Source organism: Mustela lutreola, chromosome 1 (genome assembly GCF_030435805.1).
Source record: "Mustela lutreola isolate mMusLut2 chromosome 1, mMusLut2.pri, whole genome shotgun sequence".
In the NCBI taxonomy this organism is placed as follows: domain Eukaryota; kingdom Metazoa; phylum Chordata; class Mammalia; order Carnivora; family Mustelidae; genus Mustela; species Mustela lutreola.
In genome coordinates, this window is record NC_081290.1 from 68649974 (window position 1) to 68676045 (window position 26072).

The 26072-nt window shown below is 52.9% G+C and overlaps 1 protein-coding gene across 9 annotated transcripts in view; it reads left to right on the forward strand.

Annotated features, from left to right (window-relative positions):
- Window positions 1-26072, forward strand: part of GAK (cyclin G associated kinase) — a 55677-nt gene that overhangs the window by 3151 nt on the left and 26454 nt on the right. For 3 of the 9 annotated variants that reach the window (XM_059167509.1, XM_059167499.1, XM_059167536.1), the window contains 9 exons: window positions 8509-8570; window positions 9266-9325; window positions 10222-10336; window positions 13561-13703; window positions 17242-17367; window positions 20962-21051; window positions 22469-22604; window positions 22926-23038; window positions 24787-24877. In XM_059167509.1, coding sequence (XP_059023492.1) covers window positions 8509-8570; window positions 9266-9325; window positions 10222-10336; window positions 13561-13703; window positions 17242-17367; window positions 20962-21051; window positions 22469-22604; window positions 22926-23038; window positions 24787-24877 — 936 coding nt within the window. Of the gene's footprint in view, window positions 1-4749; window positions 4765-8508; window positions 8571-9265; window positions 9326-9855; window positions 9994-10187; window positions 10337-13560; window positions 13704-17241; window positions 17368-20961; window positions 21052-22468; window positions 22605-22925; window positions 23039-24786; window positions 24878-26072 lie in introns of those variants that run through there. The other 6 variants (XM_059167525.1, XM_059167518.1, XM_059167572.1 and 3 more) reach the window with 5 other exon arrangements.

Here is a 26072-nt window from a genome sequence, read left to right on the forward strand (position 1 = left end):
GATGATTTGAAAAGATGGGGTGGTCATCGCTCCCTGACATTCTAGCACACGGCTCTTCCAACTTAGTAAGCATGCCTGAACCCTGAGGCCTGTGGGTTGGTGATCTTGTTCAAGTGTCTTTTCCCTCAACTGCCGTGGCTGCTTCACCCAGGGAGGGGTGCTGAGTGGATCTTTTCTGCAGATACCCTAGAGCACAGATAACCAAGGTCTTTGCAGGAAGCACCTGCGCCTTGGGCAACTGGTTCTAGTATTCAGACTGGTGTGGTTCAATCTTGTGTCAGGTTAATTGCTCTCTCTCAATTCTCCTATCCCCATTCTCTTCACTCGCACCTTGGCGACTGTACCATCAGCCCTTTAACTTGTCGTAACTAACACCTAGTGTGGAATAGTCATGGTCACCAGCACAACATTTATGAAGTTGTCTGGTGGGCGGAGTCCCTGGTGCTTCCTGTGTTCTGTCATCTGTAAGGACGGTCAGCAGCTTGCCAGGGCCACCAGACAGTGAGCAGGGGAGTTGGGACTGGTGGTCACCCTTATGGCACAGGTCCGCCTGTGGAGTGTGTCCTGCAGGGAGAAGTGTCCAGAGGATGTTACAGTGGAAGAAGCAGGTGGCCGTGCACCTGTTGGGGAGCCACCGGAGGTGGGCATTGCTGGGGGGCAAGATGGGAGCTGCGTGCCAGGGTTCCCTCGCCTTTTTGGTCTGTGCCTCAGTTGACTGCAGGTGCATGTGGTATGCAGGTGCCCGGAGTGGGACATCATGGCGAGGTCACCATGGTGGGGAGATTATTGTGGGAGGAAGTCACCCTGTGTGGAGGTCACTGTTGTGGGGCAAGGGAAAGGCTGCCCTCTCTCTTTCCATTGGCCCGGTCTGTTCCTCTCTGTGACCTCCTGCTGTTGCATGGGCACATATCCCTGAAAGGTCTGTGGAGATCACGTGAGAATTGGAGGTGGAGGTAATGGGATGCCTGTTCCTAAGAAACACTGTCGATTGATAACATAAAGTAAGATCTCCTGGATTGCTCCTTGTGCTGCTGAGCCACGTTTCTTGGTGCTCACTGTCCCCTGCCCTGCCCTCCACCCCGAGTCCGTGACCTTGTGTAGAGCCCTACCAGACCCCACTGTCCCCACACCATCCTCGCTGCAATGGGCAAACACTGTGTGGGCTTGTGTTGATTTGCGTTTCTCTGACTCATGAATTTGAGCATTTTCCATGCTTATTACCTTTTTCAGACCACTGTTCAGAATCATACATGGATGTCCTATGCCTGTTTTTCTTTGAAGTAAAAACAATTTAAAGTGAGTTATTGACATACAATAAAATGTACAGAGTTTAGATGCTCTGATAAGGGTTTACACCACGTACCCAACCAGTTGTCGAGTTAGAGAACTGTTGAGTGACCCCACAAACCCTCCCGTGGCTCCCAGACCCCTTCCCTGCCACCAGCCCCCCCAGCTAGGAGTTTCCCTCTCTCAGAGTATCCTGCACACGGCCCCGCACCCCGAGTGCTCTGTCCAGTTCTGAAGTTTGTTCCCTCCCTTGTAGTGGCTTGTCTGTCCACTCGCTTGTTGGATACTTGGGTGTTTCCAGTTTGGACCATGATGAGTAAAGCTGCCAAGAACATTCTTCCACAGTATTTTTTGTTGCCATGTGTTTTGTCTCAGGTAAAATACCCAGGAGTGGTATTTTGGGGTCTGGGTTGGACACAGGTCTCTTTGTGTGCAGCAGGTGGCACTGGTTTGTGCTCCTGGCAGCCTCGCAAGGGCTCCTGTCCTCAGCTGGCACCTGCATCAATATTGCCAGTCATCCTGATTCTCTCTGCTCTTGTGTGTGCATGGGGGGTTGCTCTCTGGCATGGGATTTCCACGTGCCTGATGATACTACGTGGGACACTGTTTCTCCTGCTTATGAGACAGTTATGTGTCTTGTTTTGTGTGCAAAATGCCCTTTCGGGTCTTTTCTGTTTTGAATTGGGCTGGAGTTGTGGGAGTTTCTTATCGCAGATACAAGTCATGTATTTTTATATGATACACACAGATGCAGGTGTGTAAGGAGGAGGAAGAAAGTCGTAGATGGGGTCACTGCTGTCCCCGGCCAGGCTGCCCTGGGGAGCGGGAGGCCAGTCTGGCCAGCTGAGGTGTCTTTGCCTGTGTCCAAATTCCAGAATGTGCACGGGGTCTTAGCAGTGCCTCCCCTGTCATTTCTTTATGTATCAGCAGTAATACTGTTTCTGTTGAGGGTTTGTTTGATAGAGAGCAAGAGCAAGCAGGGGGAGCAGCAGAGGGCGAAGGAGAAGCAGATTCCCCATGGAGCAGGGAGCCAGACACGGGACTCGATGCCAGGATCCTGGGGCCATGAGCCGAAGGCAGAGGCTTGACTGACTGAGCCCTAGGCCCAGCAGTATTACTGTTTTTATTTAAACTTTGATTTTGAGATAATTATAGATATTTACTTGTAGTTTTAAGAAATGACACTGGTATACTTTGCCCATTTCCCTCAGTGGTAACATCTTGAGAAGCTAGAGTCAGCATCTTGACATTGATGTCATCAAGACGCAGAAGTTTCATCTCCACAAGGACTCCTCCTGCCCCTTCACAGCCATGCCGACATTCTTAACCCTGGAAACCACTGATTTGGTCTCTCTCTTCAGTTTTGACATTTGTATATCCTTTTGGAATTGGCTTTTTTCACTCTGGAGTTCCAACTAGGTGGTTGTGTCCATAATGTGTTTGTGTTTATTGGTGACGAGCGTCACCAGTGGTATGGATGGACCCCAGTTTATGTGATCATTCATGGAGTGACATGTGGGTTGTTTCCAGATGTTTTAGGCTATTAGAACTACAGTTGCCATAAGCACTTGTGGGCAAGGTTTGTGTGAGTGTCATTTCTTACTTTTCTGGGATCGGTGCCCAGGACTGCAGGTTTAGTTCTAGGAAACCACCAGTCTATTCTTCAGAGTGGCTGTGCCATTTCCCATTTCTCACCAGCAGTGGCTGAGTGTCTTGTGCTTCTCAGGCTCCCATAAAAAATGCCACAGACTGGGGCATAAACAACAGGAATTTCTTTTTCCGCCCTGGAGGCTCCTCATCCCAGAGCCAATTGCCGGCAGTGGTGGTTCCTGGTGAGGCCTCTCCCTGCAGCTGGCAGGTGGTGTTGTCTCTGTCCCAGAGGGGAGAGAGACCGCAGTCCTATCGAGTCAGAGCCCCACTATGAACACCTGATTTCTGTAACTGCCTCCCTAAACCCCCCGTGTGCTCATACAGTCACACTGAGAGAGCTCAGTTTGTGGGGTCTGTGCCCACGCAGCTGAGCTCTTAACCAAGAGTGACCCAGTGTCCCTGGTCCTTGCCAGCATTTTGTGAAGTGTTTTTATTTTTTATTTTATTATTTTTTTAAAGGTTTTGTTTTTATTTATTTGCCAAACAGATCACAAGTAGGCAGAGAGGCAGGCAGAGAGAAAGGAGGAAGCAGGCTCCCTGCTGAGCAGAGAGCCCAATGCGGAACTTGATCCCAAGACCCTGGGATCATGACCCGCGCCAAAGGCAGAGGTTTAACCCACTGAGCCACCCAGGTGCCCCTGTGCAGCATTTTTATTTGATCATTCTAGCAGGTGTATAGGGATCCTGTATTGTGGCTTCAGTCTGTACATCTCTGGAGGCTGACCACACATCTTTGTGGGCAGTATGTCTCTGCCTGTCATGTTGTGTGCCTGTTTTAGAATTGAGTTTTCAATTATCACTGAGTTTTGAGAGTCCTTTATGTATTCTGGAGAGAAGTTCTCCATCAGACATGTGGTTTGCAAGAATTTTCTCTTTGTCAGCAGCTTGTCTTTTCATCTTAAACAGGGTTGTCTGCAGACCCACAGTTTTAATTTGATGAGGTCACATTATCAGCTCTTCCTCATGTGACTTCTGCTTTTACTGTCACATCTGGGAGCCCTTATGCCCAGCTCTGGATTTTGAGGGTTTTTCTCCTACGTTTTGTCTAGGAGTTTTCTGCATTTACATTTGTACCTTCTTGAATTGATTGTCATAGAAAGCATAAAGTTTAGATCAAAGTTGCTTTTTTTTTTTTTTAAGATTTTATTTATTTATTTGACAGAGATCACAAGTAGACAGAGAGGCAGGCAGAGAGAGAGGAGGAAGAAGCAGGCTCCCTGCTGAGCAGAGAGCCCCATGCGGGGCTCGATCCCAGGACCCTGGGATTGTGACCTGAGCTGAAGGCAGAGGCTTTAACCCACTGAGCCACCCAGGCTTTTGTTTTGGTTTTTTGCACTGGTCATTGCACATGCTTCCACCAAGTTGATTTTGTGCCATTGTGAACCATCACTTGGCACATTTACATGACTGTTTTGGGACTTTTCAGTTTTGTTGCATTGGGAGCTTTGAATTTGTTCCTCCCCAGCACCACACAGTCTTGGTTAATGCAGCTACAGAACAGGTCCTGAAATTGGGAATTCTCTTTTAGGAAAAATTTCAAAAACAAAGAAAAGTAGAGTAATAGAACAAATATCTGTGTTCTTACTATCCAGAATTAATGGACGTTGATTTTTCAAAGATCATTTTTGATTCCAGACCTTTTACAAAGTAATTAACCATCACAGACACTGTGAGTGGCTCTGTTGACCTTCGGTACCCTGACTGTGTCTCCCTCTCCTCAGAGGCACCACCACCGTGGACTTCCTGTTTGTTGTCTTTACTTTCTCTACAAGCGTGTGTCCAACGGTGGTACGTAACGCTGCTGCCGGGACATTGAATGTTCCAAAGGTAATGTGTTTCAACATTGGAAGATGCTTTTCACTTAGGGTTTTGTTGTCCTGATCTGTGATTGCCCACTGTGTGTCAGATGCTGTTCTGGGTGCCAGTGGGAGAGCAGTAAACAAATCTCCAAATGGAACATGTGGCACAGCATCAGGAGTCAGAAAGCATTAGGAAGAGGGAACAAAATTGGCTGTAGGTGGTTGGAGCGGGGAAGGCCCCCGGGGAGGAGTGCAGAGCAGAGCCTGAGTGTGTGTGTGTGTGTGTGTGTGTGTGTGTGGCCAGTGACCAGGGCCAGGGTGCCCAGGTGGGATTGCAGGGCTCCAGGGGAAGGCCCTGTGAATAGGCTAGGGGGAGCATCCCGAGAACCTTGTAGTCTTGCTGAGGCTCCTCTTTGGTTCTAGAGGTTTTTGGTCAAGCCCTTGGAACTGTCTGCCTGTAGTCATGTTGTCTGTAAATAACAGATTTAGCTCTTCCTTTCTGATCTTTATGCTGTTTGTCTGTCTGTCTAGCTTTCTGGTGCTGGTGACAGTCTGCAGTGGGAGGTATCACAGTGCTCCACAGACAGACCTGCCTTGGTCCCGAGATCAGAAAGCACCATTAGGGCTCCCATTAGCTGCAGGGTTTTGTAGTTGCCACTTGTCAGATTGAAGACATTCCCTCTCTTTGCCGAGAATGTTTTATGTTACTATTTTGAAAAGTTAGGGGCACCTGGGTGGCTCAGTCGGTGAAGCATCTGCTTCGGCTCAGGTCATGATCCCAGAGTCCCACATCAGGCTCCTTGCTCAGCAGGGAGACTGGTTCCTCTCCCTCTGTCTCCCGGCTTGTGCTCACACTTCTGTCAAATAAATTCGTAAAATAAAATCTTTAAAAAAAGAGTCATGAGTGTTTTTGCATGTTGACAGATGCTTTCCGTGTGTCTGTTGAGTGACAGATGAGTTCCGTGTGTCTGAGGAGTCTGCCTTCCCTGTCCTTTGTGTCCTTTGCCACAGGAACTGTTTTTTGGTGTCAAACCACTGTTGGTCATAGAATGTTGTTCTTGCTGGGTGTTGCCCGACTCGCTCTGCTGGTATTTTCCTGATGGTTCTGACATCTGTGTTAACAAGTACTTTCTCGTTACCGTGATTGTGTCTGTGGCCTCACATGATGGGTTGGCATCTATTTTCTCCTGTCACTTAGGAAGGACTTTGTGCAAGATTGCTGTGCTGGTTCTTTCTTAAATGTTTCAGAGAATTCACCAGTGAATCCATCTGTTTTCTATTTTTGTTACACAGATTTTCACTTATTTCCTTTCATCTGTTTTCTTATATGGACTTGTTTTATTTTTTTTTAGCAGGTCTGTTGAGATAAAAATGAGACACGATGTGCACATGTAGGTGTCAGACACATTAAACGTGTCCAGTACATATACACCTGTGTGCACATCGCTGTACCCAAGGCAGTGAACACATCCCTCACCTCCACAGTGTCTGTCCTTCCCCATTACACACCTTTCCTTCCTGCACCCTCCTCCCCTGGGCAGTCCCGATGTGCTTTCTGTTGCTGCAGATGAGTTAGTACTTTGTACAGTTCTCTGTAAGGGAGATCATGTGTCCCCTCTGCCTCCATGTTGCTGTGGGAACAGTAGTCCGTCCTGGTTATTGCTGGGTCGTGTTCTATGGAGGGACGGTTGGTTTGTCTGTTCACCGCTAATGGGGACATAGTTCGGGCAGTTACACATGAAGCTGCTGGGACCCTGTGTGTACAGGTCATTGTGTGGATGTGGCCTCCATTTTTCGTAGGTAAATGCCCAGCGGCGTGATGACAGACAGGGCTGTTGAGCTAGCTTACCTTTACCCATGGAAGAAACTACCAAGCTGTGTTCCCATAAGCAGGGTAGAAGCCTCACTACTAGGATGTGGGTGGACCCACATCCTAGTAACACTGAGTATGATCTGTTTAAAACACTGAGGCCTTCTAATTAGACGCACACAGGTGTGTTTCCCTAAAGTGTGTGTTTCCCTAATGGGTGATGGCGTTGAGCATCTTTTCATGTGCTACTCACCACTCATGTATCTTTGGTGAACTTTTTACATAGTCCACCCATTCAAAATTTTGTTACTCCGTTTTGGATTTTCTTTATATTTTCTAGATGGAGTCCTTTATTGGGCCTGTGATTGAAAGTGCAGCTAGGCCACCTGTGTGACTCAGTCTGTTAAGCATCTGACTTCTCACTCTCTCAAGTGGTGTATCTAAAAAACCAGAAGTTCTTTACTTTGATGAAGTCTGCTTGTCATTGTTCTCATTTGTGGATCATACTTCCATTCTTAAGTCTAAGAAATCTCTAGGGCATATAGAAATATAATTGTTTTGAGAGCGTGCTCATGGTCCTGCCTGGGGGTGGATGGGGGAGGATGGTGCAGAGGCAGAGGGAGAGAGAATCTTAAGCAGGCTCCATGCAGAGCACTACCTGGGGCTTGATCTCACGACCCTGAGATCATGACCTGAGTGGAAATCAAGAGTTAGACACTCAACCTACTGAGCTATCCAGGCGCCCCTGAAATACAGTTGATTTTTGAATTGTGCATATAACCCATGATTACCCTAAACTCCTTTATTAGTTATAGTAGCTTTTTGGGGGGATAGATGTCACAATATTATCAACACAATCATTTTGTGTGCAAAGAAAACCATTTTCACTTCTTTCTTTTCCATCTGGATGCCTTTTATCTCTCTTCTTGCCTGATGGCACTGGCCAGGCTTCCAGTGCGATATTGAGTGGCAGTGGTGAGAGCACCTGTCCTCACCCTGTTCCTGCTGTGAGGAGAAGCATGGGGTCTCCTACCACTGGCATGAGGCTGCCGGTGAGTCTCTTGTAGACACCTGTTGTCAGGTTAGCGAGCGGCCTCATGTTCCTAGTCTACTGAGAGGTCTTCATTTCAAGATGTAATTTTCCACCGTGCAAAACTAGTAAAAGCTAAGCAAGTTAATTCTGAAAACAAGAGAATTACATTATTTTCAAATATTTAACCAGCTCTATTCAGTCATGATATATGATGTTTTGTATATATTGTTTGGTTTGTTATGCCGACATTTTATTGTACTCAGAATTAAGAATTTGTGAAGGGGGAGCCTGTGTAGTTCAGTTTAGGCAGCTGCCTTTGGCTCAGGTCATGATCCCAGGGTTCTGGGATCGAGTCCCAATGGGGCTCCCTGCTCAGCAGAGAGCCTACTTCTCCCTCTCCCCTCTGCTCCTGCCTGTGTTCCCTCTCTGGTTGTCTCTCTGTCAAATAAATAAGTAAAATATTAAAAAAAGAATTTGTGAAGAATTCTTTATATTTATGTAGGGTACTAGATGTACTTGAAAGTTTTGGGGGGCTTTGGGCACTGCTAGCCTCTTTTATTCTAGATGCTGGTGATTTGTCCTCTCTTCTCTTTCTTGCTCTTGCTCCCTCTGTGATCAGTCTGTCTAGAATTTATCAGTTTCATTTTCTTGTTTTCAGAGAATTTTGGCTTTCAGAGGCTCTGGTATTACTGATTTTCTCCATTCTTTTCCTCATTGATCTCTGTTCCTACATTGGTTTCCTTCCTGTCTCTGAAGCAGGATATTTAAAAGGCAGGATCATATCAATTAGGGCCATTATGTTTGTGGAAAACAAAATTGCCTGCCACAAGTCCAGTTTGTGTTTCACTACTTAATGAAGATATTTGTAAAGCTTACTATCAAATAAAGTCATAGCACTGAACTGATATGTCTGTCTTTCTAATTTTCAGGAGGGTTTGCATTTGTATATGAAGCTCAAGACCTGGGAAGTGGCAGAGAGTATGCCTTAAAGGTAATAAAGGATGACATTTATGTGGGTTTTTGGATCACTTTAAGGAAATCTCTAAGTGGCACTGTTTCCAGAGATTTATTCCCATTATGTAGTATATGTTTCTTTTTTACAGTCTGTCCATTTGTTCCTTCTGAGGGGAAGCCGTCAGCAGCTCTAGAGGACTCAGAGCTGTGGCTTCCAACTTTGGGCACAGGGTGACCTCAAGGCCAAGTCCCAAAATGAGGGGTCCACAGATAGCGGGGTTTTGAAAGCCACTGGTGTGAAATGTGTGTGCATAGCTTGTGTGAACACAGGGATTATGGGGTGGGGGAGCCCCCTGGGGTGCACAGCGGGCCTCACAGGGTTGAGGGGTGTATGTGAGGTTTGTGGGCTGCTGTTGAGGCGTGACTGACTTTGGAGATCGGGAGCGTAGGCCCACATCTCTGTGAATGTCTTCTCCCATTTTCCTTGGTTGTTTCACTTTGCTCTAGCCTATTTGGAGAAAAGCCTCCTATTTTTAGTTTTTGTTGTGTCCTTGGATCGTAAAGGACCATGTTCAGGGGTCTCTAACCTTCTGTCAAGTTTTTACACAGGCCAGATATTAAATATGGGTAAGCAGGTTGTGCTTGTAGGTGGCACTGTGTTTCTTCTCTTGGGTGTAGACTAGAAAGATAAACACTCCTTAATCTCTTCTTGTTTGTTATTTCCTGATACAGAGATTACTGTCTAATGAAGAAGAAAAGAACAGAGCCATCATCCAGGAAGTGTGTTTCATGGTATCCTTTTCCTGGGACTGCACGCACACGCGGGCACCTAGGGAGGCCTGCTTCATGCTGTGGGTGCTGGCTGCTGCAAGGCTGCTCTGGTGCCCTTCGGAGTGTACTAAAATTGGCCTTCTGCTTTCACTGGACCTGTCTGTGGGGTGTTCTCAGTAGACGGGAGTTTTCTGCCTTGCTCCTCACTCCCAGGGTAATAGCAGGAGACTCTGTAGCTTTGGGCATGGAAGTGTTCCGACCCAAGAGGTCTCTGTGCCCACAGAGGGACGATTCCCTACCCTCTACTCCATAAGGAACCTGACGTGGCCCATGGCGCCCAGCCACCAGCTGCACTCCGGCGATCGCCAGGGCCCTTGCGAGGCCTGGTTCCTCTGGACCTCCCATGTCCCTTCTAGCCGCCCACCCTGCCCTGAGCACGGACGCTGGACGTGTGGGGCTTTTCTTGCTGGTTCTCCACTCTGGCACACGTTCTCCCTCTGCGGGGGTCTTGGCCTCTGCTGTCAGAATGTGTTCTCTTTTCTCTCTCGAAGCTCTGTCACCGTGAGCCCGCTGGCTGCCTGAGCCACGGGTCCTCGCCTTGCAGAGACTGGGTGGATTCCTTCAGTGCTCGTGGCCTCCCACACGCTGCCCGTACCCTCTGCCTGCTGTCCTGCCTGGCCTGTGGTCAGGTGTGTGCTGCCAGCATGGCGGAGGTCTTCATCCCGCCTCCCCCCCCACCCCCACCCCACCACCTGCCTTTCTAGTTGCCCCCACTGGCTCTCCATCTTTCTGCCCCAATGTGCTGGGATTGTAAGGTAATTTCATTCAATGTTTTGACTCTAGTGTCTTAATATCGTATGTATATTTGTTTTTAAATGTGCAGACTTACGCATTCTCCTTTAACAAGACACCTGCAGAAAAAACTTTCTGGCCATCCCAATATTGTCCAGTTTTGTTCTGCAGCGTCCGTAGGGAAAGAGGAGTCAGACACTGGGCAGGCTGAGTTCCTGCTGCTCACCGAGCTCTGCAAAGGTAACATTTTGTTAGGGTCAGAACCGCAGCAGTGTCACGGGTTCGAGTACTCAGCTGTAGTAGCAAGGGCGGGCTTGCTGCTGTGGCCCTTGAGGGCACACACCCAGTGGCATCAGGCACTCCCTGTGTTCTTAGGGGTCGGAGGGACCCAGGGGCCTTCCAGAGAGTTCCAGGGGCAGAGTAGTCATGTGAATATCTGTGGATGGTACCAAGAGAGCAGAGGCGTGGAACGTGCCTGGTCCCTGTGGTAGGGGCTTGGTCTATCTGCTCCACCGAGGATTAGGGCTTACCCACATGGGGAGCCGTCTGCCCTGCTGGAGCTCACAGTCTCTGTGGGTGACTAGAGTGCACATTGTCAGAGAGGCGTGGGGCGGGTACAGAGGCTTTGCCAGGAGGGCCTGGAGCCAGAGGCAGGAGCCATCGGGTGATGAGGAGAGTGCATGTGGCCCTCGGTCACCAGGAATGAGTGCTGGGAGAGAGGAAGCCTACGGCCCACAGCCACCTGGCCAAGAGCTGCGTGGACGGGAGGTGTACTCACAGAAGGAGAGGGTGGGGGCCATGAGCCCAGGCACCCAGGAGGAGTCATGCCTAAGCAGGCAGGGGGCAGAAGTGTTGAGCACGAGGTGGGTGGCTGGCAGTGGCAAAGCCAGGGCAAGGAATCCCTCGGTGGTAGGGATCCTTATCTAAGCACAGGGGAGTGAGGTGCTCCTCCAAATGGGGCTTCCTTTCTGAGAAAGGCCTGCCACCTGAGGCATCTTCTCATGCCCGCACACTTACCTGTTCTCTCTTCAGGGCTCCGCAGGGTCCCTTAGGTCCCCACCACAAGATGTTCCGCCAGCACCCCCTTCATGACGCGTACTTGTCCTTGACCACAAATGCTGGTGCACGGAACTGCTGCATGTCCGGCCTATGAGCCCGACGAGCCTGTGGACAGGGCTGTCAGGGGCCTGTTGGCGGGGGTGCCATGTAGGGGCCCCAGTGGCATGTATTGGGCAGCACGTGTGAGGCTGCACATGGCTTCCCATCTGCCCCGGGGGCTCTGCTGCTGATGCTGCACATGCCTCGCCCCACTTTCCACAGCTCAGGTCTCTGGTTCATTTATCATGCCATCCATTCCCCTGCGGGGCACTTAGCATGCTTCTGGATTGCATTCATTCTGGGTTTTCGAAGGCTTTGGGTTCACCGGGGCCCCAGGGTTGGGGCCTAGCAGTGGTAGCTCACAGCACTTGCACTGTGGGGCGGCATGGTGCTCTGTGTGGAGCAGATCCACCAAGCACACCCCTCAGGCTGGCGCTGGCCTGGGATTGCTTGTCTGGGAGCAGCACAAGATGCTCGGGGTGCTTGCAGGGCAGGTGCTGAGGGGCATGGGGGTAGAGGGTGGAGGGAATCTTAGGGAGGGATGTAGACGCCAGTCCCACTGAAGGAGGGCCTGGATGTGTGCACACAGTCCCCCACCCTTCCCTGGCCCTTATCCCCCAATCTTGCCCTCCACCATGCCCTCTCCAGGAACACTGCCACTGTTAGGGTTGTTACTTTTAAAAAGCTTGCTCTTAATTCTCAGTGGACACCAGAGGCCACTGAAGCACTGGTATTGTGATGCCCCTGCCATGGCCTGGTTCATTCCCATTACCCCAGGCAGCATGGCCGTCCATGTGTTACCCCTGCTCTGGACCCGTCAGCAATGCCTTGTGGGGCCTGTGCCTTGCCTGCATCAGGGGGAGGAGCAGGTTGTTATTTCCTGAGGGCACCTGTCCCGCCTGAGCGTGGGGTGCAAGGGTGGGATGTAGGCGTGGCTGGGAGAGGGCGACAATGGCTTGATCCGGTGGAGTGAGGGACAGGTGGGCTGGTGGGTAGAGTTGGATGGACCATCAGAGTGAAGACTCCACGGCAGATAGGTCACTGGGGAGGAGTGTGCAGGTCCTGAGCCACCACTCTGCCATCTGCAGAACAGTTAGAATCCACTTCACGTTTGGAAGCCGCGTTCCTTGGCATGGCTGCATGCAGGCATGGGGCTTCAGTGCCTCACCCAGACAAAGCAGACAGACCCCAAGCAAAATCCAAATGGGTTGGGTAGTCCCATATGTCTCATGGGACTGGGTAGTCCCCATGTGTCTGGGGAAAGGGTGTGCACATTTCTAGGCTGAGCAGAGATGGCTCCCTCGAAGCTGATGTATGAGCAAGGAGCTGAAGGCAAGGAGAGAGGAAAACCATTCTTTCTGAGAGTACGGCATGTGCAAAGGTCTTGGGGCCTGTGGCTGGAGGGGAGTCTGTTGGGGGGGAGTGACAGGAGATGAGACCTGTATGGGTGGTAACAACCTTCGTTCTGCATGGAGGGGATGGGTCCCCGTGGTGCAATGTGCCCAGCAGACAGAAGGAGCTGGGACCTGGAGCCAGGAGGGAGCAGTGCAGACCCAGGAGAGGGTGGGCTCTGGAAAGAGGCTCTGGGCAGGGGGCCGGAGGTAGGAACAGGGCTGTAGGGTTAGGGTTAGAGTACTGAGACATGTGGTGTGTAGGCAGCCTGTAGAGGCAGGCACTAGGGGCATGAACGTGGTGTTCCCAGTGGAGAGGTGGCACGTGGTCACAGAGGAAGCCATCACCCTGCCTGTGGCAGAGTTAGCGGGCCCTGTACTGAAGTCTCCTGGCTTCCCTGCTCTGGGTCCGAGGATGGCAGGTCCCTGGGCTAGAGTGACAAGGAAAAGCAGCTGCAGGGAAGCGGCCCCCAGGTGACAGCCCCGAGGGAGGGCAGGGTCTGTGGCCCCCAGCCCCTTGGGCAGGTCTGAGCCCCCAGCACACTTGCCAGGCCACACTCTGTCCGCAGACAGTCTGCACCTTCAGTGACGGATGTGTGGTGACCGAGGTTTACCGCTCACGGGCTTGGAAAGGTAGTGCTCTGAGAGGGTGTCTGTGTCCAGGATCTGTGTGCTTGGAGCTATCATGTTGTGCCTGACCGCGCAAGGCCCAAGGTCCGCCATGAACACCACTTGCACTGTTGGCTGGCGCTCATATGCTGCGTGGGTGTCGTTCTCGGGGAGGAGGCTCTGGAACTTCGTTGTATCCTGGTGGTGGTCCCTCCGTGGGGTTTTCTGGATGTGTGGCTTCGGCCTCAGGGCTCCAGGGGTGGCTGCAGCGGGCTGGAGGGGTGGCGGGGGGCCACCCAGCTTGCTGCCAGGCTGGGGGCAGCATTTCTAGCTCTGTGGTGATGTGAATCTGATTGTGTCTTCCAGGGCAGCTGGTGGAATTTTTAAAGAAAATGGAATCTAGAGGGCCGCTCTCGTGCGATACTGTTCTGAAGATCTTCTACCAGACATGCAGAGCGGTACAGCACATGCACAGACAGAAGCCACCCATCATCCATAGAGACCTCAAGGTACTGTGTCCTGCCCGCCTGCAGGCCTGCATCCCTGCCCCTGGTCAGGGTGTCCAGCTGGCTGACAGTCTGTGATGGCTTTTCCAGAGAAGAGGGATGTAGTAGTTTTAGAACAGGTTTCCGGAAGCTTCTCCATTGAAGCAGGGTTGAGCCCTCTTTCTGTGTCAGCTTTGCAGTGTCCTGGGCCTGGGGCTTTGTGCCTCCTGTGCCCGTCACCTCACCTACCTGCCCTCCAGCTGACTCTGGGGTGCTCATGGCCGAGGCTCCTTTCCTTCCACCCGCTTGAGTCAGGAGGAGAATTGCTTCCCCTCTGGGTTGTCCATGCCCTTGCCCCTCAACGATTCGTCCCCAGGCAAAGGCTCTGCAGGATCCCACCCTGGGCTCAGAGGTTGCTTTCCCTTGGGGAACTGTGCTTCTGAGAAGCCCCAGCAGGGTGCCCGCTGTGGGGAGTGGCAGTGTGCCGTGATTTTCCCTTTTCCGGACTGTTAATGAAATGGAGTGGTTTTTTCTGTGTATGGAGTCAGTACTTTCTTCAGGCAACATGTTTTTTCCTTTTTTCTTTCTTGTTTGTTGTCCATCAGGTAGTTTTTGAGTAGCAGGAGTTCCTCTGTTCTTCTGGTGGCCTTTCCACATTGTATGTGCTGCAGGGGCCTTCTCTGGCCTTCTTTTTATTTCCCCTGTTGTGTCTTTGGCGAAGTCCAGACTTGGGGAATCTTGCCGGGCATCCACGCAGCTCCCATCCTAACTCTGCCCACATCTTGAGGGACCAGGTTGTATTTGCTGAAGAACCTTATGATCCCTTAGTATCATCTCTTGTCTGGTCTGTGGCCAGCTCTCCCAGATTTTTCTTCAGGTGTGATATGTCTCTCACCTAGTGGGCCTGGAATGGCCCCCTCTCCTCCTTGGCTCTGGCCCGGGGGGCTCTTCCTGTGCATCCAAGGAGGCACTGGCATCCTGTGTGTGGTGCAGCATCTTTGTTTAGACTTGAACCTTAGACAACCCTGAATTTTTCCTTTTGTTCCTTGAACCTGAGAGGTTCACAAGTGCCCCCCCCAACCCTTTATAGAAGACTGGAGTCAGGAATGACTGTTCTGAAGGTGCCTGGGTGGCTGCAGGCCCACATGCCAGCCATCCCTTCCCTGCTGCCTGGAGGGGCCTTCCTCATTCTACTGGATGGCTGGTGGATTTTCATGTGGCTGGTTTGCATATTAATGCATGTGCTGGTGAGCGGGAACTCCAGGAGGGTAAAACTAATAAAGACTCTGTATTGAAGCTGGCCTGCCTCGGACATCCCTTGTCTTCTCAGTGCCCTGTGTTCGCCAGAGGCCCACAGACTCCATGGCTTGTCCGTGGGAGTCGTCGCATGCCACTCTACAGAGGGGCAGGTGTGACATGGGGGATGGCAGAAGCCATGGGGCACGTGTCTTTCTTCCTATCTTGCTTCTTTGCATGGCTCCATCCAACACTGCAGGCCACAGTGTAGCACTGGCGTCTGGCTGTTGGCTCAGCCTTATGGCTCCAAGGTCTGGCCATCTGGTGAGGCCCTCGCTCGGTGCGTGTGTTCTGAGAGCCGGCTCACTTGCTTGACACCTGCTTCCTGAGTTGCTCTTGTCTGTGCTCTGGCTATGGGAGGTGCTTGCACCCTCATGGGATGTTGCCTCCGGCAGCGCATCGAGGCCCCTGTGCCTGTGCTTTGCTGACGACCCTTGGTGTTGGCACACGGTGTGGGTGTGGCTTATGGACTTAAGCTGGATTTTCCTTCCATTAATGAGCATCTTTTCAAGGGTGTTGGGGTTTGGATTTCCTCTTTGGGGAGGAAAAATTTGTGGAAGAATTTGCCTGATTTTCCCCTGAGGTGTCATTTCCTGCTGGCTTTCTTGGAGCCCCGTGTGGTCACACCATAGCTGGCATCATTGCCCTGAGTGGCAGGTGTCTTTGATGGAGTGCTCCTTGTTTCATGGGGAGCTTCTGTGACTTGGTGAGGAGTTGACACCCCCCAGGCATGTTGTCCTGGAGACACCTGGAGTCCACCGTTGCGTGTCAGGGCAGGTCTTCCTCGGTCCATTGTAGGTGGCCATCTAGGACCTTGCCTGGATGGCTGTCCTGTGCCTGTGTGACTTCACGTGGGCCTGGCGCCCAGCGGATGTCCTGTGGGGCTGTCGGTCCTGCTCCCTGTGCTCCTTTGCCTTCTTTAATGGAGCTTCTCGGGGGCCACATAGCTCTTTGGGACTATTTGTATCTCCGTGTGAATTTTTGAATTAGTTTGTCAGGTTCCACCCCAAAACCTTTCCAGAATCTGATTGAAATTGCCTTGACTGTCTCCCAGAGTGTGAGCTTGACAGGCTTTTCCTATAAAAGGCCCGACTTGAAACGTCAACTTTGCATGCTGGCCCTGCTGGATAGTATACCAGGCTGCAGGAGCAGGCTGGCATGGCCATGCAGGTCATGCTGTGGAAGCACCCATGTCACAGAAGGGAAGTTTCCTCAACCACCTAGGTGTGCAGGCCATGCAGAAGCCAGTAGTGGCAAGAGATGATCCTGGCCCATAGACTGGGGCCTGCCTTGGGGTGACTGCAGTGGATATGTGCTGTCATGTTAAGAATATGGTTCAGTTCCTTGTTGCTTTTAGATTTGAAGAGTTTATCTCAATTATAGCTTACTGAGTAGAGGTGTTTTGTATATCTTTTGTTTGATTTCTTCCTGGGGTTTGTTTTTTTTTTTAAGATTTTATTTATTTATTTGACAGAGAGAGATCACAAGTAGGCAGAGAGGCAGGCAGAGAGAGAGGAGGAAGCAGGCTCCCTGCTGAGCAGAGAGCCCGATGCGGGACTCGATCCCAGGACCCTGAGATCATGACCTGAGCCGAAGGCAGCGGCTTAACCCACTGAGCCACCCAGGCGCCCTCTTCCTGGGTTCTTGATATGTTGGGTGATTTTAATTTTTTTTTTAAAGATTTATTTATTTATTTATTTATTTGACAGAGATCACAAGTAGGCAGAGAGAAGGGGGAAGCAGGCTCCCTGCTGAGTGGAGAGCCCAAGGGGGGGCTCAATCCCAGGACCCTGGGATCATGACCTGAGCCGAAGGCAGAGGCTTAATCCACTGAGCCACCCAGGCACCCCACAGCTTTTTTTTTTATTAACTGTATTTTTTTCGTATTGCGGTAAAAGACATGTGGTATTAAACTTGTGGTCTTAACCTTTGTTAAGTTGTGTTCCAGCGGCATGAGGCACATTCATGGTTAAGTAATTTTAAAATGGCATGTTAATTTTTGATGTTCTAACTGTTTTAAACTTTTTTTGTGTATATTATTGATTGGAGTTATCTTTGATTTGCGGTTGATTTTAACTTTTTTCCTTTTATTTTTCTGAGTTATGTGTTTTTAAAAGGTACAGAAAGAAGTTACAAAACTGTGTTTTCCTGTTTGTGGAAGGCTCCTCACTGTGCTCTGGGGAGCCCCGTCCTGTCTCTCTAGCAACCCCCAAGCCGGGGTCTCTGCAGCCCAAGTTCATAAGGAATGTCTTCTGGGATTCTGCAGGTGGAAAATTTGTTGCTCAGTAACCAAGGGACCATCAAGCTCTGTGACTTTGGCAGTGCCACGACTATATCGCATTACCCTGACTACAGCTGGAGCGCCCAGCGGCGGGCCCTTGTAGAGGATGAGGTGAGCGGGCGTGGGGGGTGGGGGAGGCATGGCCTGCGTCCTGGTCTGCTCCACCTGCATCTCCTTCCTGTGACGCTGTGCCCTGTGAAGACAGGCGAGTCACACCCTGGTGTTCACCTCCTAGGCCTGTCTTTGGACTGGGAAACACCGAATTTGAGGGTTATCTCATGTCTCCATCACTTATCTCATCCCAAAAGTGCCTCTTTCGGCTTTTCTTTTTTTAAAAGATTTGTATTTATTTATTTGACAGAGATCACAAGCAGGCAGAGAGGTAGGCAGAGAGAGAGGAGGAAGCAGGCTCTCTGCTGAGCAGAGGGCCCGATGTGGGGCTCGATCCCAGGACCCTGAGATCATGACCTGAGCCGAAGGCAGAGGCTTAACCCACTGAGCCACCCAGGCACCCCACAGGTTTTTTTTTTTTTAACTGTATTTTTTTCGTATTGTGGTAAAAGACATGTGGTGTAGAACCTGTGGTCTTAACCTTTGTTAAGTTGTGTTCCAGCGGCATGAGGCACATTCATGGTTGCTCGGCTGATGCCACCATCCATTCAAAGAACCTTGTCACCATCCCAAATCCGGCTACTTAAAAAAATATATATTGGTTAAAGTTAAACCTCAGGGACTCCTGCAGGAGACCCCAGAGGGGATTGGTGAGTGTGCCCTGAGCACGCGTGGCTGCAGGGAGGGGCAGGAAGGCTCCATGGTGTGCCCTCATTCAGAAGCCCCGGCACTGCACACTCGTGGCGGCTTCTACTGTGATGAGCAGCTCACAGAAACTGCACACGCGGACAGAACACAGGACACCAGGAGCCACAAGGACTTATGGGGCTGGGGAGGTGCTGAGGCCGCACTCTGCGGGGACATCAAGGCAAGCCTGCTGGGGAAGAGCCTGAGGCAGAGGCCTTGAGCCAGCAAGCCACCCACTCGGCCCGTCAGGACCTGTCCTACCAGAAGCTCACCTGGGGTCAGATCTGCATAGAGCAGCTGTTGCTTCTCCTGGAGTCCATCATTGTCTACTTCGGGCTCAGACTAGGTTGTCAGGGGTCAGAGCGCATGTTCCTAGATGTACTGTGCTCATCGAGGGAAGGGGGTCTGTCCTCTCACGCTCCATTACTCAGTTGGGAGATGGGTCCAATCACCCCAAAGCAGCACGTTCCCACTTCTGTGTGACGATATTTATAAGACAGTTGTTCCCAGCAAAGTGCAAATGTGTGACTGTTCTCAAGCCGCTTGGCAGGGCACAGTGACTCAGAGACGTGGGAAGGGGTCCCTTGGTCCCATGTAGTGGGGGGTTGGTTTAGTAACCACCTCACGGGCTCTGAGTCCTGCCCCATTCACGGACTTGAGTAGACCCTCAGAAGTGTGCGACCACCCCCTAAGTCTCGTGCACCCCTATTTTGGGTGGTGGTTCCTTCCATCTTCCATCTGCGGGGCAGGGGTGTCTGCTTGCTATAAGTCTCAGCCTGTGTCCCCTCCTGACCCCACTGTGTGCCGCAGCGGCTACACACCCCACCCTGCTATAGCAGGAGCCCCCGCCCCTCATGTGCTGACCATTCGTAGGGACTTGGGACTCCCGTTTTTACCCTGGTTCATGGGGAATCCTAAGTTATTTTGGTGCCAAAGTGCCCCAGATTTGCTTCACACTTGGCCCTGTGTTCTTTGACACTCTCCCATCATTTTGGAGCCCTTGTCTACTTTCTGGAGCAGCAGGATATTCTGATCTCAGCAGGTGCCGATCCCATCTAGCCTGGGCATCTGTGTTCCTCAGAGGAGGGCTGTCACCTTGGAGCGAGGGATGGTGTTACAGACCAAGCTCCAGGTGCGTGGGCACGTGTGTGCAGGCCTACACATGTGTCGTTCTGTTAGAAGTCACACCTCTGAGTCAGCACCTCCACTCTGGCCTGTCCGGTGGGCTCCCTGCCCCACCCCACATTTGGGGGTGTCCCTCTTTCCCAGTGAGTGGCCCAGCATCATCCCTTATGCATCCACTTGTCATTCTGCCGCACGTGCGAGAGTCCCAGTGTTGCTAGAGAAGACAAGTATCCTGGCGAGAATGCCGGCTCCATGTGTGCTTCTTGCATGCCCCCTCCCCCCAGTCTGCACCCCAGACCAAGGGCTTTGGACTCGGTCTCTCTCCTTCCAAGTGCTTTTGTTACTCATTTGAAATACATTTGGGTGTGTCTTTAATTTTTCTTTTTTTTAACTGATAGAGTTGACCTTTTGAGCAGTCACAGGTTTGTAGAACTGAGCTGAGAGCAGGGTGCTCCCCCATCGCCCACACACTTCCCTCTTTGTCCTCCTGCAAGGATGAGCACATGGGTGTGCATCCCCAGGTCCCTGGTCCCCTTGTGCCCCACATGCTCTTCTGGCTTCTGTCTGCTGTTTCTCCTTCATGGTCTCTCCTGGGTCCGTGCACCTGTGTCCCTCGACAGTGAGACCCTGTGCCCTTTGGCCAGAACCTTGTGCTCACTGTCAGGCTGTGTCTGATGTCCTACTCTCTGCAGACTTAGAGACAGCAGCACACTGAGCAGCCCCTGTGTGGGTTCTCATGATGTGGGTGTCTCTGGAGGTGAGCCCGGACGCACAGTGGCTGGGTCTGTGACTAAATCCAAATGTTGAAATCGGGGTTTTAATGGAAGCTTATCAGACAGCATGCCAGCGCAGAACTGTAAGTGTGCCACTGGGTGACGTGTCCTGTGTGGGTGCCCCTGTCACCCCTCATCTAGACTGGATGGTGCCTCCAGCTTCACCTGCCTCGTGGTGTTCTGAGTGAATCCTGCCTGAGTGTAGGAGTGTGGTTTTCAGGAATGGCCTGCTCGAGGCCCTCAGCTGCTTTGATCATGTTCTCGTTTATCCCTGAGGAGTTGCAGGAGTTACAGGCCATGTGCATGGCCCCATATTGGCCACGGGGCTCAAGTGCCCTCAACCCACCTGAGGCCGGCCTCTGCAGGGCCTTGCTCTTGAGGAGCAGACTTGAGGGCGGAAAGCAGTTTATCAGCCTTTCTGTGTATCTGCGGAGGTCTTGGAGTCTGCGGCCTTGTGGTTGGTGTTTGTGCGTACTGTGCACTGAGACCCTGTCCTCACCGGATGTGTGGGCCTCCGCTGTGCTGTGCCGCCAGCCTCCCTCTCATTCATCCCACGTCCCACCCTGTGTACTTGGGTCTCAACGTTCCTGACGTAAACACCTGGCCAACTGGGTGGATTTGGTTTAGTTCTCTCTCCCATTAGAGAAAGTGCTTCCATAAGAACGTGTCAGAAAGCTTCTTTTGGAATAGCACTTCCTCTCGCAGACATATATATGTGACCCAACCCACGGCCCTGGACCAGACTCCCCACGGGCCAGGCGGCTGGGACACCCACAGTGAAGGCTTGGTGTGGCCGCTCCAGCGAGCACCAAGGCGCCACAGAGCAGGCGGCAGCGGGGGTGAGGAGAGAGGCAAGCGGCCAGCCGTTGCAGTGGAGCACAGTGGTGTGTCAGGAATGTCGTTCGCGGACGTCCTGCAGTGTGTTCTGGAAGGCGTCACAGCAGCCATGCAGAGTAAGGAGCCGACCTCGCATATGGCCTTTTCTCTGAAGCGTATGTGTCTGTTTCAGATCACCAGGAACACCACACCCATGTATAGGACGCCGGAGATGGTGGACTTGTACTCGAACTTCCCAATTGGCGAGAAGCAGGACATCTGGGTGAGGCTGCGCTGCGGTGGTGCCCGGGCCACCCTACCTGTGGGTGCGCAGGGGGCCCTCGGGCACAGAGTCCAGCCTGCTGTTCTGCTTGTGTTCTTGCCGGTGTCCCTTTTTCCTTCGTTTTTTTCTCCCGTTGCTTTCATAAGAGTCACTTGTGAGTGCTGTCAGCAGAGACACACTGAGTAAAGTTGGGAGGGGTGTCCGCGTGCAGCGGCATCCCACAGGGCCCTCTGGGATGCTGTGTCTGGGACATTGCTCCTGTGGCAGATCTGTTGCTTGCAGGCTGGGACCTGAAGCCTCCAGATGCAAGGACATCTGCTGTCCTGGCCAGAGCCTCTTTGGAGAGGCCGTTCATGCCACTGGACTGGCCATCCCAGTCGGAGTGCTAGGCCAGTCGGGCACTGGCCAGAGTCAGTGCCAGGCCCTGATGCCTAGGTGAACCTGCTCCCTTCACCTTTCTGAAACCCTGTGGCAGTACCTTCATGGCAGGGGCATTATGCCTGACTGTGTCCCTCCTGGGGTCCAGCATCAGGGTGCAGAACTTGGGGAGTGCTGCCCTGAGTGGCCTGGGGCTGCCCCGCCTTACCTCTCTAAGACCAGGGACAGCAGCACCTCAGGCCCAGGCTGCCCCTGAGGGCTCAGAGTTTGGGCCCTGCTGTGGATGTGAGCATCTGCACCGAGTGGTGCTGAGAGCCCTTGAAGCATGGGAGTCGGTAGGATGTGTGTGAGAGCTGTTTCTCATGATAGCGCCAGCCCATGGTGTCCTCTTTCCAAACGGTGTTGGTCCCAGACAGGTGCCCTCGGCATGTCTGGACTAGAGGACTCGCCCGTGTGCACACGGAGCTGGACAGGGAAACGGCGTGGATGCTGAGGGCTTGGCCTCTCCTGTGCTTCAGAGTGCGGCTTGTTCTCAGTGAGAGCAGGATGTGTGTGGGGGCTGTGCTGCCCCATTGGTCCGCCGCCTCCCTGTCATCCGTTGCTCCAGGGAGAAGCAGCAGGAGGAAGGGACAGGCAACACGGCCCCGCACATTTGCTTCCTGTGTTCCTGCTGCTGTAGCTCGTGCACTTGTACAGCCAGTCCTTCCCGCAGCTGCCCTGCCAGCCCCAGATGCTGGCGTGTAGGACTTTCCGTTTCGATGTGAAAATAAGACATGGTTATTTGTTCACGACTCAGAACTTGGTAGTTTCCACCTGAGGAGGGTGGAAAGGGGGCTGCGGCCGCCCGTAACTCAGATCAGAGTGTGGCTCCATCTTCCACAGGTTAGCTGGGTCTTGACTGTCCTGGGTGGTGGATCCAGACCCCAGAACAGGCTGTACCCCCTCCCCAACACCCCCACCACCTGTGCACCCCTCCCCTCTACCCTGCCCCCCTCCACCCCCACCACCTGCTCACCCCTCACCTCCCCTCTCCCCACAGGCCCTGGGCTGCATCTTGTATTTGCTGTGCTTCCGGCAGCATCCTTTTGAGGATGGAGCAAAACTTCGAATAGTCAATGGGAAGTTCTCAATTCCCCCTAATGACACCCGGTATTCCGTCTTCCACGACCTCATCCGTAAGTCCCACAGGCAGGGACCTTGAGGGACACACCTTCTGTCACTTCTTAGGCCTGTCTGTCCCCTGTCTCTCGCGGCTATGTCGTGGCCCCCCTGATGGGGGCTTTTCCCCAGGCTCATCCCCCTTGTGAATTCTCGGTGCTTTGAATGGTCCATTCTGGTAACCTTGTGCCATTTTGGGGCTTTCTGTCTGTGTTCTAGTTCGCTCACTCATGAAATTTGGTGTGAGTGAACCAAGGGGCTTCCAGAGTCCGTGACCTCGGGGAGAGCAAACACTGCTGTCCTCAGCCCTGGCCCGAGCCCCCTTGCCTGTGCCCTAGGTGCCACACTGAAGGTCAACCCCGAGGAGCGGCTCTCCATCACAGAACTGGTCAACCAGCTGCAAGAGATTGCGGCAGCCAGGAACGTCAACCCCAAGTCTCCCATCACTGAGGTAGGGGCCTTGCCAGGTGTGGCCTGTGATGCTGTGGTCCAGATGGTCTTGTGAGTGGCCCCGTCTGCTCTGGGGCAGGAGACATGGCTCCTGATCGGGCTCAGGAGTGTTGGGGAGCTTCCGCAGCCTGGGGTGATCTGAGTTCCCTGAGGGAGCTTTGTACCTGATGAGAGGTGGGCTGCTCTGTGGGGTCACAGGGATGGGGGCAGCAAACTGTGGGATGCTGGGGGTTGATGCCCAGCCTGTATCTCATGGGCTTGTTCCCAGACCTGGGGGCCCAGGTAGGAGGTAGAAACGAGGACCTGCCTTGTCAGGGAGGGTCATCACACTGGGCTGAGGAAGATGAAGCCGTGGGTCCACTTTAGAGAGAACCCCTCACACGCCCCCCCCCCCCGAAGATGTGTGCTCCCCCAAGAGTTGGCAGAGGGTTGGCTGGTGGTGTGGGGAGCTGGCCTCCGTGTGCACCCCTGGGACCTCACCACAGGCTGGACAGAGGTACTGCTGGACAGACACAGCCCCTGGTGGGTGGGCCGCTGCACATCTTCTGATCTCAGTGCTTCTGGGACCTGGGATCTGCTTGTGCAAACATTGAACCCCTTTTGGAGGGTTCTTCTCTGGGCCATGCGGGCCTGGTCATGCAATGAGCCAGTCTTCCCCATGATAAGGCAGCCTGCCACAGTGCAACAGACAGAGCTCCCCCAAGACTGAGAACAGGAGCAGAGTCTGAAACCCAGGAGGAGGGCTGTAGGCAGAGGTGCACCGTGTCATTAAGTAGGGGGTGTGGAAACAGAATTTTGAAAAACCATGTAGCATCCGCACGTTCTTCATGACACTGCCTCAGCAATACTGAGCAGCATTCATTAGGGTTTACAAGGTGTCATGGGAAGTGGAGGGTCCCGGTAGGGGACTTTCTGTTTCTTCCAGAGATCAGTGAAGCAGATAGAGATTTGGCGAGGAGAAGACCTGGCCCGTCTGACAGGCGTGGGCTGCCTCACACTTGGTGGGCGTGTGCATGGTGTGTAGGGGGTCTGTAGGGGATCAGCATTGACAACCTACCAGGTGACAGAGAAAGACATTTTGTCACACTCAGGAGAAGTGATGGCAAATATATCTTATTTCTTGAGCTTGCTGTAGTAAAGCTTGATCTTGGTAATATCTTGTAAAACCCCACCAGAAATTCTGAAGTGTGCTGCCAGGTACTTGTGAATAAGTGTGGAAGCTGAGGGGGGCTGAGGATTGCCCCCAGTGGGGCTTTGGGGCCTGTCCCATGGTCACATGGTTGGGCTGTGCACCTTGCCCAGGGGCTCTGAGCATCCAGCGGGCTTGGGGTCAAAGCCCCAGCCAGCACTGGCATTGGGCTTTGCTCGTGACAGACACAGCCCCCCACCCTCCTTCTGTGGCAGCCACACTGCTGATGGAGGCCACAGGTGTGTCATCCCAAGGGTCTGCCATCCCATGTCACCGCAGAGCCTGGCCTGTGGTGGGCAAGCGGGGAGCACCTGCAGAGTGGGGCAGACTCTCAGCTGCTCCCTCCGTGTTCTGAGGTGCGTGTGTAGCCCCCTTTGTCTGTGTGGTCTTTGGTTCAAGTGTGCTGCTCAGAGTTGGGAGGTCCTCCCCTTGGCTGTTCAGCACATCAGGGAGAGTTGGGTGGACGTGGTAGCAGACGCACCTGGGGCTCACAGGTGCCCCCATCCATGAGGTTTGCTGCATCTGGGAAGGTTGACTGTTTGCACTTTGAATCACTGCAGCTCCTCGAGCAGAATGGAGGCTATGGAAATGCTGTCCCCTCCCGAGGGCCACCCCTTCCTGGGGGCTCCAGCAGTAGTGGTTACAGCGGAGGTGAGTAACCCCTGCCTCGTGCCCACCATTTGGCCTCTGGGGTTACCGCGTCCCTACTATACATAGGGCACCCAGATCCTGCTCTCTCAGGGCTTTTGGCCTGACAGCAGGAGATGGGCTACACGTTTGGGGTCCCCAGGATTCTCTTCAGGCTTGGATTGTCTCGGACTGCCAGAACTCAATGGAACTGACACACTGACGGTCCAGGGAGCTGGGGAAGAACGTGAGTGTCCTCTCTCTTTGCCGTCAGGACAGCACTGGTTCTCTGCAGCATGGAAGGACAGCTGTGGGTGGCCACACAGGCATCGCCACCCATTGTGTGGCTGGCTCAGTTTCCAGCCCTGTGGAGGCCTGTGGCCCCTCTGTCAGTCACTTGTTGGTGTGGCCCATGGCCCAGGTGGATGAGGGCACACCTCGAAGGGTAACGAGCAGGAGGGAAGCCCATTAGGAGGAGAGTATGTGGGGAATAGGACAGCCATAGTGGGAGCCATGGGGCTGGAGGGGGCCGGAGGGCTCCAAGTGGGGGCTTTGGCTGGGAGGCGTAGACACAGCTCTGGTGGGAGGAGAGGCAGGGCCAGTTGTTTTCCTTACAACTCTGCTCACGTTTGGTGAACGAGCCATGCTCTCCTTGGCCTGAGCTCTGTGTGGCCATGCCTGGGAAAGTTCTGGGAGGCTGTGCCAGGATGTGCCCCATTGCTCATCCCCCAGCTCTCAGTGTTTGGGCTGTGGAAGCCAGTTCCTGGCTCCTTCAGCTCTCCCATGCCCTGAACACTGTGTCCATGCCCTGTGGGCCCTGGACGCCTCCCTGAACGTCCCATGTGTGGGACTGCCTTAGCTGCCATGGAGGGAGGTTCTCGGGGCACCAAGATAAGAGCCTTCCCCACACCTGTTTGCTGCACACGGAGGGGTGCTGGTACCTGGCCAGGGCTGGGCTGCAGACTGCCTGGTGAAGGGCCAGTGTAAACGTGGGCCATGTTGGCCACATCTCGGGGTCAGTCCCTACGGTCTGAGAGCTGCCGGCACCTTGTCTCAGTGGGGACCAGGCCATCTGGCAGCTAGTGCTGCCATGTCAGTCATAGGCTGCTGGGGATAGAGGGTGGAGGTCCTGGCAGATGACCCTCACAGCCCACATGCCGCCTGGTCATGCTGATCTCCTTTCAAGCCAACTTCTTCCACCAGAACCCCCTTTGACAAC